Here is a 14796-nt window from a genome sequence, read left to right as displayed (position 1 = left end):
TATATAAATATGGTAAATAAATAAATAAATAAATGTTTCCTATATGCATCATAAATATAGCCGAGGACATTTTTTAATAATTTTGTGCACAAAACCAAGTTTGGATCTGGGGATGTCTGTTGCAGGGACCCAAACAGAGAGTAATCTCTGACATAGTTCTGTTTCAATCCACTGATGGGAAATGTCTGTTCATCGTTGCCTTTCTTATTTCCTCCCGGTATCCACTTGCTATGTGTTGTAGAATCATAGAATCAAAGAGTTGGAAGAGACCTCATGGGCCATCCAGTCCAACCCCCTGCCAAGAAGCAGGAATATTGCATTTAAATCACCCCTGACAGACGGCCATCCAGCCTCTGTTTAAAAGCTTCCAAAGAAGGAGCCTCCTCCACACTCCTGGGCAGAGAGTTCCACTGCTGAACGGCTCTTACCATCAGGAAGTTCTTCCTCATCTTCAGTTGGAATATCCTTTCTTGTAGTTTGAAGCCATTGTTCCGCGTCTTAGTCTCCAGGGAAGCAGAAAACAAGCTTGCTCCCTCCTCCCTGTGGCTTCCTCTCACATATTTATACATGGTTATCATATCTCCTCTCAGCCTTCTCTTCTTCAGGCTGAACATGCCCAGCTCCTAAAGCCGCTCCTCATAGGGCTTGCAGACCGTTGATCATTTTAGTCACCCTCCTCTGGATACATTCCAGCTTGTCAATATCTCTCTTGAATTGTGGTGCCCAGAATTGGGCACAATATTCCAGGTGTGGTCTAACCAAAGCAGAATAGAGGGGTAGCATTACTTCCCTAGATCTAGACACTAGACTCCTATTGATGCAGGCTAAAATCCCGTTGGCTTTTTTTGCCGCCACATCACATTGTTGGCTCATGTTTAACTTGTTGTCTACGAGGACTCCAAGATCTTTTTCACATGTACTGCTCTCGAGCCAGGCATTGTCCCCCATTCTGTATCTTTGCATTTCGTTTTTCCTGCCTAAGTGGAGTACCTTGCATTTGTCCCCGTTGAACTTCATTTTGTTGGTCTTGGCCCATCTCTCTAATCTGTCAAGATCATTTTGAATCCTACTCCTGTCCTCTGGAGTATTGGCTATCCCTCACTGTGATCAGTAAATTCTCATCTCGCTATATATGTGTTCTGCTTCACCCCAATGATCAGTGAGCTTTGGTTGTCAGAGAGGCTGGAGGGCTGTGGAAGTGGCTGGGGACTGTGAGACCTCATAGCCCTTTCAGCTTCACCCCCATCTCTACTATCATGACACACAGCACCACAACACATTAACATGCAAACCCATCACATATGGCTCCCCCCCCCCCCCCCGATTAGAAATTGTACCCAAATGACAAATCCAGTCTACTTCCTCAACTGGGTCAACCCAGCCTACAAAAGCTTATGCAACGTACTTGGTTCTCTTAATTGCAGATGTGCTAGAAGACCCCTTTTGATATCGATACAGATGAGCACGGCTACGTATTTTTTTATTATTCGTTTTTTATTGAGATTTCTTTCCTGTTCCAATCTTGCAAACAGTTCTGAAGTGGATGATCTCAACTTCTCACGTCAACATCACCTCTCCTTGTAGGTTGCCTCTCTCCAGTTTGAGGAGGGAAGTTTTTTGGAAGTAAGCAGAAGCACTGAGTTCAAGAAAGGAATTTGGTGAATGAGATTCCAATCAGACTGGGCAGGAGGATGGCAAAAGTGCTGCTCCCTGGAGCCAGACCGGCACTGTTTGAGGGCGCCTTAAGGCTGATGGTGTGAACCATGTAAACAGTGTTACCAGAAATGAGACCCGAAAGTGGTTGAATGTTGGCAGCCGAAGGTGAAGCACACCCTCGAGCCAAAAAAGGTATTTGGACACTTGATGCTGTGAAAGAATCATAGATAATATTATACCACACTGGAATTCCACACAAGAGACCAAAGGTCCTATATCTCAGACAACAAACCCCCCCTCCCCTCATTCTATATTTTCAGGGTCTGCAGGGCAGTAGGGCCACTCATTTGTAGTGTAATAAGCTGGACTTGTTTGTTTGTTGCTTAAATCCCTGTGTATCCTGTTTCCTTTTATGTACTGATCAAGGGGCATGAGGAACAGAGATATGGTAGTGTGTTGCTGAGCTAAGACAAGACATGAAGCTGTGGATTTTTCAAAAGAAGAATATATTAATTTAGAGCTGCGGCTAGCACAGTGGATTAACCACCAGCTACACAAGATCTTGCCGACCAGAAGGTTGGCAGTTCAAGCCGTGGATGGGGTGAGCTCCCACTGTCAGCCTAGCTTCTGCCTATCTAGTAGTTTGAAAACAGCAATGTGAGTAGATAAATAGGTACCACTTTTAGCAGGGAGAAAAAAAGGTGCCTCTGAAAAACATGCTGGCGGTCTGATCAGGAAGGTATCTATGAACGACAGAGCTTCTCGTCATGGAAGAATGGAGCAACAGCACCTCCTCATGGCAGAGTTGAGCACAGCCTCCTGGTGCCAGAGATAGAAAAAAGAGGGAAGCCTGCCTCTGTTCATGTACTGTCCTGTCTTTGTCAATTGTACTGAATGTTTGTAATATATGTACCTGTAATCTGCTCTGAGTCTCCTTGGGGAGATAGAGTGGAATATAAATAAAGTATATTATTATTATTATAGTTGATCATTCATCACTGATCCATTTCAGAGTTAAATATCCATGTTCTGCATTTAGACCAGTGGTTCTCTGCCTGTGGGCCGCGGCTCACCAGTAGGCCACGAGAACGAAAATCCGGTCCTTGAAGCTCCTTCCTATTTATGTTGGAGAGTGATCCCTGGTCAAAGTGGTCCCCAGTCAAAGTGTGCCCCAGTCAAAGTGGGCCCTGGTCAAGTGGGCCCTGATCAAGTGGTCTCTGGTCAAAATGTGCCCCAGTCAAAGTGGGCCCTGGTCAAGTGGTCTCTGGTCAAAGTGGGTCCCGGTCAAAGTGGGTCCCGGTCAAAGTGGTCCCCAGTCAAGTGGGCCCTGGTCAAAAAAAGGTTGGGAACCACTAATTTAGACACTGAAGCATCTGTATTGGGTTTTATCCTTTCAAGGAGGGAGAGAATTTGAAACTTTCAATAACTATTTTACAATTTGGTCTAAAACCCCGAGTGGATTCCCATTCTACTCCCATAGAAGTCAGCAGATGGCACTGTATATAAGGCAAAGCCAGTTGCAGCATGGCCTACTTTGTATTTATTAAAATTTCTCTAAGAATAGAAAAAATATTGATAAACATTTGAATTCCTTAATGAAAAAAAGGGTTTCTTGGGTATCAGAAAACTTCAATGAAGAAAATCCTAGAGGGAAACGAATCCTTGTTACAGAGATTCTTAGGAAGGGTATTGGTGAAACATATCTGGAGGAAGGAAACCATGTTCTGGCCAAGATTCTGTAAACCAAGTACTATACAGCATGGTTGAGGAAGCTGGATATGTTTAACCTTTGCCACAGGTGCCCCGGATCCCTGCCTTTTCTGTCCCTACTTTGCCAGTTGGCTCTTAGTTTCAATATATATAAGCAGGAAGTGTATATGAAATGAATAAATATGGTACCTGAATCCATGCTCATTACAGTACAGCTTACCTACAATATTAGCGCCAGTAATGTTGATGCATTGGTTCTCTGACTGAGCGCAGGTCATCATTGTAGGCTCGCAGGAGGCAGGATAGAGACCAAAACATGAAGGGCATTCCACTTTGCTGACTGCTGTGTCTTCTTTTGGCACTGAAGCATGGGAAGGTAGAATTGGTGAATAAACCTGTTTCTATATATGTCACATTCCTTCCCTATAAACATTTAGCAATTGAATCTCTTACTTTGGTTATACATCAAGGATATTGCTGGAAAATTCAATGACTTCCTTTAGTCCTTACCACATAATTCCCATCCATTATGTAAATATGTCTGCTAAACTTGTAAGCCAAAAGACTTCGTAAGACAAATACGAAGAGAGTTTCATGTGCCAAACATTATGCACATTTTTAGACACACACCAAGTTCTCTTTCTTCTGAATTCTTCCTCTTTTGTTTCTTGTATGAAATATAACTAGGGACTATGTGTCAGTTATGTTTGAATATTCTTCTATGTACACTTCAGACTGAGCATAGTACGGTAATTAATATTAAGAAGAATACAATTTCTCTAGATCAGCATTTTCAACCTGGAGGTCAGGACTCCAGAGGGGGATCATGAGGGGGTGTCAGAGGGGTCGCCAAAGACCATAGGAAAACACAGTATTTTCTGTTGGTCATGCATGAGGGTTCTGTGTGGGAAGTTTGGCCCAATTCTATCATTGGTGGGGTCCAGAATGCTCTTTAATTGTAGGCGAACTATAAATCCCAACAACAACAACTCCCAAATGTCAAGATCAGTTTTTCCCAAACACCACCAGTGTTCACATTTGGGCATATTGAGTGCTTGTGGCAAGTTTGGTCCAGATCCATCATTGTTTGCGTCCACAGTGCTCTCTGGATCTAGGTGAACTGCAACTCCAAAACTCAAGGTCAATGCCCAATAAACCATTCCAGTATTTTTTCTCGGTCACGGGAGTTCTGTGTGCCAAGTTTGGTTCAATTCCATCATTGGTGGAGTTCAGAATGCTCTTTGATTGTACATGAACTATACATTCCATCAAGTACAACTCCGAAATGACAAAATCAAATCACCCCCAAACCCATCAGTATTCAAATCTGGGCATATCAGGTATTTGTGCGAAATTTGGTCCAGTGAATGAAAATGTATACCGCATATCACATTATGATTCATAACAGGAGCAAAATTGCAGCTATGACATAGCAACAAAAATAATTTTATGGATGGGGATCACCACAACATGAGGGAATGTATTAAAGGTTCGTGGCATTCTGAAGGTTGAGAACCATTGCCTTAAATGCTATTATTGCATTTCTCTAAGTTAACAAGCAACAAAGTAAATATGTTGTGAGTTTGAAAACATTTTTTTTGCATTTTCCATCTTATTCTTAAACAAATGTTGAGTCAATATACCTTCAGGGACTGTATTGCAGTTGTTTGTTGTGCAGCACCTAGTACTGCTCCTCATATAAATTCCTTTTCCCACCGTTACAGTAATGCTCCCATCTTTACAGTAAGAACTAGGCATACAGCCCATCTCTGTATGTGTTGTGGGGGAGCTTCCTGTTTGAAGGAAAGGAAAGAATCAGTACAGTTACGAAATGGATAGCAGGCAGCTATGTTGTTCTGTTTAGGCATTAACAATCAAAAATTCCATGGCACCTTGATAATAACGTTATTATGGTTCAAGCTTTCAGGGATAATACATGAAAATGTGTGCCGTGATTGATGGTTAGTCTTTAAGGTATCATAGGCCCCTGTTATAACCATTGTCCAATAATTATTGATATAGTTTTGGAAGAGGGACAGCAGTCAATGTTTTCTGCCAATTTTTGAAAGCTTTCTCCCCTCTGTCCTAAATAGATAACACTTGAATGTTTTCAAAATTACTAAAAATCAACTGAAATCAACCTGATCTAGTTCAATGGAACAACTCTTTATGGCATTTTGCAACAATCTGATACAATGTATTGTTATTGAAGACTTGCATGACTGGAATCACTGGGTTGTTGTAGGTTCTTCAGGTTATATGGACATGTTCTAGAAGCATTCTCTCCTGATGTTTCGCCTGCATCTATGGCAGGCATCCTCAGAGACTTCACAACCTCTGGGGACGCCCTCCATAGATGCAGGCAAAATGTCAGAAGAGAATGTTTCTAGAACATGGCCACATAGCCCGAAAAACCTACAAGAACCCAATCTGATACAAAATGATCCAATTACAGATAGTTAGACTACACCAAAGAAGCCACAGCCCTATATTTTCATGACCAGGGCGGGCTATTAATGGGTGTTAATGAAGTTAAGATGACTAAACCGAGGCTATCATATTTTGGACATGTCATGAAATGACTCAAAGAAATTAGCTTTCCACCCTCGCTAGTTGGAGTCAGAGTGCTAATTGCTCACCTCCAACAATAGAGATTAGTGGAAAATAGTCCCTGCCAGGACTAGCTCCTAGAGTTCACTTGAGATCTAGCACTGGACCAAGGCAACAGCAATCTGAACTCCTGTACATAGGGAAGAGAGGGGTGGGTTTGACCTTGGTTGCTTTCCCACCCACTCTCTGCCCCTGGGAATACCGGGCATGTGTGGGTATTTTGCCCATTTGCCCCCTCCCCTCCCCCAGTGTTTAGAAGTTTTAGGAACTTCAGTTCCCAACGGCTCTGTTTTCTACTGTATTGGGGCTCTACAGATCAGGGAGAGTGTTGGCATCCAGGTTTTTCTATTCCCCTTCTCAGTGAGCCCCCCTCCTTTTACTAACATGGGAGCCATGATTTCAGGTGACTCAGCTCAGCTGCTTTCTGGTGGGGGCAGCTATGGCACCTCCCAGTCTGCACTTTTATTTTTCATTGTGCCGTCGTGCTTGGAGACTATTATTCTTAATGAAGGAGGGATGAACGTGGCATCTTCCTCCCAAGGGATTGCTTCTTGCCCTCCTTTAGGAAACTGGAACTCTCAAAAACCCAAAACACTGCAAATAACTCAAAATAAGTTTTATTGATCACAAAGAGTTATTTCTTAAAGCAATGAGCTGGAAACTTCAGAGGGGTAAAGGAAAATATACGTTACAGTCTCAATTAGTCCTGGGTCCAAGGTGTTTGAAGCTGAGAAGCCTTTCCAAGTTTCCTCTTTCCCCAATGGCTGTGAATGCCGGAGCAAACCACAACCCCAGTTCAGATGGCGTATGTTTTGAAGACTCAGAATCTTCCTTTGGTGCCAAAAGAACCGGTTTGAAGGCGCTTGAGACTTCCAACGTCATTCAGCACAAGTCTCAAGGGTAAAAAAACCTCAGAACTGATGCTAAGAGGTAACTTAAATCAGGGTGTTTTAGAGTCAAGTCTCTTACTCATGTTCATCTGGTACAAACTCTGATGGCATAATGAAAAGAAAAAGGAAGCACTCCCCCCCTGCAGGAAGAGGTGGAGCCAAACAGTACTGATTGACAGCTATAAGTAACCAATCCATCCAACTATACATAAGCAGGGTAAAAATGCAGGATTAAGCATGATACAACAGTTTAAATCTTGCAACTAACAGTTCTACACATAGGTGGTGCCACTCGCACCGTCACATTCATCCTCACCGGGCAACTGGCGGCTTCACCCTCATTACAAGGGGTCACTGGGTGGCCAGACTTGAGGGGGAATGGTCTCCGTTTTCATATAGAGGGACAGCCCTTGCCACCTGGCCACCATTTCCATGGCAATTTGTTAGAGCTACGGCCTGGCCTGGTAGCAGTGTGCCCCTTCCCTGGCCTCAACCAAGCACTGACGCACACCACTTGTTCTTCCTTCAGCTGCCAGCTAGCTGTGCAACCAGATGGCTCATGCGGCCGTCCTGCCCCCTCCACTCCCCATAGCAACCAGGAAGGGGTGATGTCAAAAGTCTCAATGGAACCAGAAAAGGAGTCAATCACACGATTTACAAGACCTTAAGCAATGGTCTGGGATCTTTCATACCTCATCACAAAATAACTCATGACAGGAAAGATTTCTTCCGAGCAGATGACCTCGACCTCTCGAACTTAGTTAACCAACCATTTCTTTTTGACCTGCAAGGGAGCATCAGGGCTGTTTTGGAAGGCTTGGCAGGGGATAGGGGCAAAGTAGATGCTTGCCCCTAATCTGTGTTGGGAAAAGGGATGGATTCACATCTCAGTGTACATCTAAGACACTCCTTTGTGATGTAGGCCAGAAACAGGAACCCTCACATGCGGCTTAAACAACCAAGGTGAAAGCCAAGGAAATAGCCTTGGGGCAAGGAGAATTCTGGTCTCAATAAATCCTCTGGACTTGAGACAGAGTTATTTGTGTCATTTCCCTGAACCAGAGCAGTTTTATTGCATTTGGGGACCCAGGTGTCTCACCCATATTAGCTGAGGAGTAGGTCTTGGATGACCACTGTCTCAGCTTTTTCCACACCAAGTCTATACCCTTTAAAAATTGGTTTGCAGGTCACAGAAAAGTTAAATAGGCAACATTAATAAAAGGTTATTACCGTATGTATGAAGTAAGAGGCAATAGCCCTATACTACAAATAGACTAATTCAATAAAGGAAGACATGTGCCCCAAATTTGCAAAATCTGAGCAGGGTTGTTGATGCTCAGTTCTTTCAGTGGTCTCTCATTGAGATAGCACAAACTAGGAAGGAGAAAAGAGTCTCAAAGTTCATTTAAAGCTGCCTGAAGAGCTCCTTGAAGCTATAGGTACTTACCTAGGCTGTGTTCTATTGCTACTCCATAGCAGGATCCTGTAATTTCACAGGTAGTACTAGTATCACAGTTACTACATTCACAGGTTATACAGTTTGCTATGAAGAGAAAAGAAGAAAATATGGCATGATTAGTTGGAAATAGCAACTTTCCAAGCGTCCACTAACTGTTTGTAGATATGTATAATTGTTAACCTATATTGCATGTACATTTTGGTTTTCCAGTTTGGCTGTACCTCTCTGGTGTGGAAGGGGCTTCAGACAGAGAGGACTCTGTTTTTGTATTCAGTTTGATTAGCACCCTATACGAGGTTGGATGTGTTTGCATCAGACCTCAGTGGAGGTGGATGCATGTTGCTGTTTGGACTTTAGTAGAGAAGCATGACTTATGGACTTCAGTGAGTACAGCTATACTTAAATATTTTGGACTATGAACTAGTATGCTGAATATATACAAGAAGTTTGTTAGTAAACCTGAGATGTTATTTTTAAAGACTACTTTGTTTTTGTCTCTTGAGTGCAGACTTTAAACGAGAGGATTTTAAGGTAGAGTAGATGGGCAACTTCAACTTCAGCTTCAAAGAAACAACCACCCTCTGACAACCAAATATATTTTTGTAGTGGCATGTCTTTATCCTTGGCAGTTTAAAGACATGGTTCTTCAGTTTAACAGCTGAGATACCTGTGTGCCGTTACATGAGTGATCAAGGGTCTGGAGAACAAGCCCTACGAGGAGCGGCTTAGGGAACTGGGCATGTTTCGCCTGAAGAAGAGAAGGCTGAGAGGAGATATGATAGCCATGTATAAATATGTGAGAGGAAGCCACAGGGAGGAGGGAGCAAGCTTGTTTTCTGCTTCCCTGGAGACTAGGACGCGGAACAATGGCTTCAAACTGCAAGAGAGGAGATTCCATCTGAACATTAGGAAGAACTTCCTGACTGTGAGAGCCATTCGGCAGTGGAACTCTCTGCCCCGGAGTATGGTGGAGGCTCCTTCCTTGGAAGCTTTTAAGCAGAGGCTGGATGGCCATCTGTCAGGGGTGATTTGAATGCAATATTCCTGCTTCTTGGCAGAATGGGGTTGGACTGGATGGCCCATGAGGTCTCTTCCAACTCTTTGATTCTATGATTCTATGAGTGCTCATGAATATCACTTGTTCAAAGGGTTGACTTCTAACAAGGTCATGCTTTCCTTGACTAGTGGTTTTCAAAAAGTCATCTCCACATGTTTGTGGAGATCATTTTTGCCTTTATGGTGTAGTTATTTCCAATAGGTTATGAAATTTCCAATTTGATTTTTTTTTCTTGTAATGTTACTATCCTAGGTTGTATGTAGTGTTTACAACCATTCTTCTTATTCTTGGAACAGTCATTGTTGAATGTATTAATTATTTCCAAACTAGTTCTATGTGATAATATGATACCCCCCCCCCCCCCACATTCCATCCTCATCTTCTTTCAGTTCTCAACAATAGCTGAAGATAAGATAGACTTAGAAACAGTGAATCCTTCCATATAACTTACTCAGCCTCATAGATATCATCTTGGTGGTGTCCCCAGTCTTAGTCAGAAATTAGAAATCTTATTTCTTTGAACAACTTCCAGAATTATTTTGACCTTGTTAACCTTGCCCTCTAAAAGAATTCTCCTTTCTGATCCTTGTTTTTATCCATATAAGACAAATTATAGGCATCTCTGGGAGGTATCTCACAAAGCCTCACTCTCCCTGTACACATTATTTTAAAAGCCCCAATCTTTCCCCCTTTCAACACCTCTGCATCCTGAACTTTGACCATGAGAACAAGTTGGAGCATCAGGAACCACAAAAGCATGTAAGGGCTCACTTGCAGCCAATGGGTTCTATTATATTCCCCTTTCTTACCACAGCATGTTAGATGCCCAGTGAGTATATTGAAAGGGCAGTGCCCTTGTTGTTCCATTATTCCACTATTGGACTTACCTGTTCCTATCAATGCCACAAATAGGTAGAAAAACAGTGGATTCATGATTCTGGGAATTGGAAAGATGTTTTGGAGAAAGAGGAATATTTCACCAAGCTCCCGGGTCCAGAGAACTAAAATGTTAAAGACATTAAAACGCCCAGTTGGACTCGGTATAGAAATCTGGAAGTCTAAACATAGTACAAGTTAGGCTTGGGTAACCACGGAAAAATTTGGTTCTAAACTCGTTTCGTTTTTAGGAGGCCCTTGCGTTTCGTTTTTTTAAAGAATTCCGAAATTTTCCTTTAAAAAAGTTTGAAATATACGAAATTTCGTAAAATTATGAATCGATTCGTTAATGGCGGATGCATTTGCGCAGTATGCAAAAAAACCCTCCAAATGGGACAGGGGGAACTTCTGAAGCTATCCTCTCCCTCTGTTGTTGACTGTTGGTGTGATAATTTATTTTTTATTACTGATAAAACAAACAACAACTATAAAACTTGCACCAGACATACGGAAATAATTACGAAACAATTTCGAAACAATTACGAAACAATTATGAAACAATTACGAAACAATATGAAATAAATTGAAAAAATTGTTTCGATTTTTAATTACTCCTCGCAGTAGTCCTGCATGGCTCAATATTGGATCGTAAGCTAATTTAAATACGAATTAATAATGAATTACGAAATTAACGAACGAAACCGCCCAAGCCTAGTACAAGTTGTTGATGTTTATTCATTCAGTTGCTTCTGACTCTTTGTGACCTCCTAGACCAGCCCAGGCCAGAGCTTCCTGTCGGCTGTGTCTACCCTCAGCTCCTTCGAGGTCAAACCATTCACTTCAGGGATACCATCCATCCATCTTGTCCTTGGTCAGCCCCTCTTCCTTTTTTCTTCCATTTTTCCCAGCATCATTATCTTCTCCAAGCTTTCCTGTCTTCTCATTATGTGGCCAAAGTACTTGTACTATGGTACAAGTGGTCGGGCCAAAACAATGGAGCTTTGACATGAATTCCATTTACTTATCTATTTAAATAATATAAAAATATTTTTCCTTTCCTTCACAGAAAACTATTTTGTTGATATGGTCTGTCAAGTTGACTCCAACTTTGGCCCCTTCTATATTGCCATATGAAATCTAGATTAACTGCTTTGAACTGGATTATATGGAAGTGTAGACTCATATAATCTAATTCAAAGCAGATAATGCAGATTATCTGCTTTGAAAATCTGGGTTATATAGCAGTGTCGAAAGGGCCATAAAGTGACCCTACTCTGGATTTTTCATGGCAAGAATTATTCAATGGACGTTTGCCATTACCTTCCTCCCAACATAGCATAGTAATCCCCAATGGTATGTTTTCCAAGTACTGTACATACCAGACGTGTCCCTCCTTAGCTTTTGAGATTGGACAGGAATGGATACAACCAAATAGAATTTTAAAATGAATCAAACTGGTCCATCCCAATGGGAATAGACTCAACAAAATGAAATTCCGAATGGTTAGTAACACATAGTAAGTCGCACAAAGAGTTTTTCATACCTTCCATTGTTGACCCTTCCATACAGCCATATAACCCGGAATATCCAGGCAGAAAATCCCACAATATGTGCTTTGAACTGGGTTGTCTGAGTCCACACAGCCATATATTCACCGGAAAGCAGAAAATATGGGATTTTATTCATCTGTGTGGAAGGGGCTTGTGTCACAGGATGACAGTTGAAAAATATGTAACAAAACAAGTTCAAAATGGCCAAATTAATGAAGAACATGCAAACTAGGCGACATGGCACCAATTCTACGGAGAATGGCAAGATTTGACTCTCTTCTCTCCTTTCCCTATCCCAAGTGAAGTGAGAGCAAGTTACTTTTGCCCTCTGAATTTAATTTGCTGCAACTGAAGAAAACTAAAAGCCAAAGGATGAAAGGGGAAGAAGAGGGGGGAATCAGCAGGTCTTTAAAGAAAGCATTTGAAAAAGTGGGATTACAGAGGATTGATTGGGATTGCTCAATTCAAGAAAGATGGAAAGTACCCCTTTTTCTGATAACCTTTTCTCCAGTGCTTTCTGCCCATGATGTGCCGTGAATCAAACCTGGAATCTGATTGCAAAAGAAAAGGTTGCAGATGCAGACTATCTTCCCTGGGAAAACATTCCTGCCAACCCCCTATAACTTGTTATTTACCTTTAGGTATAGTAGATTTTTGCAAAGGTTGTGAGTCTGTTCTGTTGGCTTCCAATCCTACCAATACTGCTCTTCTCTCATATTTATACTGTCTCATTAGTTGTGGTATCAAAAAAACACTTTGACCACTTAGATTGCACAGAAGCTGCTTTTTGTTTCATTTCCCTCCCACAAAATTATTTTCATGTAACGGTGTTTGGCCTGTTGCCCAATGGAAAAAAATAGTGAAGAGAAATGGTTCACAAGCGAATGGCTCATCACAGTAAAATTCTTGATATAGTAACTTTTTTATTTTTCATATTAAACATATATGCTATTATCACTTGGTGACACCAGCAGAGTGGTGACATCAAAACGACTGTCTATTTTTTGTGTGTGCAGTGTTTCAGAAGATATTTATTTATTTATTTTATAAAAAATATCCCTTTAGTTAGCTATCACAGTGGCAACGAAGATCGGCATAGTTAAAGCAATGGTATTCCCCGTAGTAATCTATCGATGCAAATAGAGGAAGAAAATGTGTACACAGTGACAGACTTTGTATTCCTAGGTGTGAAGATTACTGCAGACACAGACTCCAGCCAGAAAATCAGAAAACGTTGACTTCTTGGGAGGAGAGCAATGTCCAATCTCAATAATATAGTTATTTATTTTTATTTGTCGTGTCAAGGCAACCAGTCAATTATATTACATTTCTAACAGAGCAAAGCAAACAAACAGACAAAATACAAAATTTGTGAGTTTGGTAGTTGATTAAATGTCCTTTGACCAGTAGCTGGACACTTGGAGTACTTCTGGTGTTGCTGCAAGAAGGTCCTCCATTGTGCATGTAGCAGGGCTCAGGTTGCATTGCAGCAGGTGGTCAGTGGTTTGCTCCTCTCCACACTCGCATGTTGTGGATTCCACTTTGTAGCCCCATTTCTTGAGGTTGGCTCTGCATCTCGTAGTGCCAGAGCGCAGTCTGTTCAGTGCTGAAGATTCAACTTCAGAAAGGCAGATTGGATTAAATTCTCAGACATGTTAGATGACATGATCACATCGGTCGCGCCAATCCCTGAGGAATAATATAGTGAAGAGTAGAGACATCAAACTGGCAATAAAGGTCTGCATAGTTGTTGTTGTTTATTCATTCAGTCACTTCCAACTCATCATGACCTCATGGACCAGCCCAGGCCAGAGCTCCCTGTCGGCCGTCACCACCCCCAGCTCCTTCAAAGTCAAGCCAGTCACTTCAAGGATATCATCCATCCATCTTGCCCTTGGTCAGCCCCTCTTCCTTTTTCCTTCCATTTTCCCCAGCATAGAATCATAGAATCATAGAATCAAAGAGTTGGAAGAGACCTCATGGGCCATCCAGTCCAACCCCCTGCCAAGAAGCAGGAATATTGCATTCAAATCACCCCTGACAGATGGCCATCCAGCCTCTGTTTAAAAGCTTCCAAAGAAGGAGCCTCCACCACACTCCAGGGCAGAGAGTTCCACTGCTGAACGGCTCTCACAGTCAGGAAGTTCTTCCTCATGTTCAGATGGAATCTCCTCTCTTGTAGTTTGAAGCCGTTGTTCCACATCCTAGTCTCCAAGGAAGCAGAAAACAAGCTTGCTCCCTCCTCCCTGTGGCTTCCTCTCACATATTTATACATGGCTATCATATCCCCTTTCAGCCTTCTCTTCTTCAGGCTAAACATGCCCAGCTCCTTAAGCCGCTCCTCATAGGGCTTGTTCTCCAGGCCCTTGATCATTTTAGTCGCTTTCCTCTGGACACATTCCAGCTTGTCAATATCTCTCTTGAATTGTGGTGCCCAGAATTGGACACAATATTCCAGGTGTGGTCTAACCAAAGCAGAATAGAGGGGTAGCATTACTTCCCTAGATCTAGACCAGGGGTCCTCAAACTACGGCCCGCGGGCCGCATGCGGCCCACCAAGGGCCTTTATCCAGCCCGTGCGGCCTGCCCTGGCCTGTCCAAAGCCCCTCACTGCCGCCAATGGCGTCCGCTCTGCTGCGCTTCTCCCTCCACAGGCTTCTCCTTCCACACGGGATGGAGAAGCCTGTGGAGGGAGAAGCGCTCTCTGCTCTCCCATGGAGAACAGAGAGCAAAGTAGAGCGGACGCCATTGCTCTACCACAGAAGATCCCTGGTGGCGAGAATGGTGGAGGTAGCGCCGGGTGGGCGTGGCGAAGCGATGCTGGCTTCCCTGGCCCGGAATCCTGGCCACTGCCACCCGGCGCCGCCTCCACCATTCTTGCCACCAGGGATCTTCTGTGGTGATTCCATTCTAGTGGTATGCTTGTAGCGGAATTATTCCTACAACTGCATACGATTACAGCTGAATCGCAAATAAAACACCTCGGTC

General features: G+C 42.7%; 1 protein-coding gene across 1 annotated transcript; it reads right to left on the bottom strand.

Moving 5' to 3' along the window:
* Positions 1–1482: 1482 nt before the first annotated feature.
* LOC132780933 (phospholipase A2 inhibitor and Ly6/PLAUR domain-containing protein-like) lies at positions 1483–12509 on the bottom strand. The gene is made up of 6 exons (XM_067473426.1): positions 12444–12509; positions 10270–10383; positions 8314–8409; positions 5010–5159; positions 3587–3727; positions 1483–1866 (listed from the first exon to the last, which is right to left on the bottom strand). Exons 2-6 carry the CDS (start codon positions 10313–10315, stop codon positions 1643–1645), a joined length of 657 nt encoding a protein of 218 aa, XP_067329527.1. The 5' UTR covers positions 10316–10383; positions 12444–12509; the 3' UTR covers positions 1483–1642.
* Between the last annotated feature and the right edge of the window lie 2287 nt (positions 12510–14796).

The sequence above is a fragment of the Anolis sagrei genome, chromosome X (genome assembly GCF_037176765.1).
Source record: "Anolis sagrei isolate rAnoSag1 chromosome X, rAnoSag1.mat, whole genome shotgun sequence".
Lineage (NCBI taxonomy): Eukaryota > Metazoa > Chordata > Lepidosauria > Squamata > Dactyloidae > Anolis > Anolis sagrei.
Note: the sequence above shows the minus strand (reverse complement) of the source record. Positions and strands in the feature narration are given on the sequence as shown.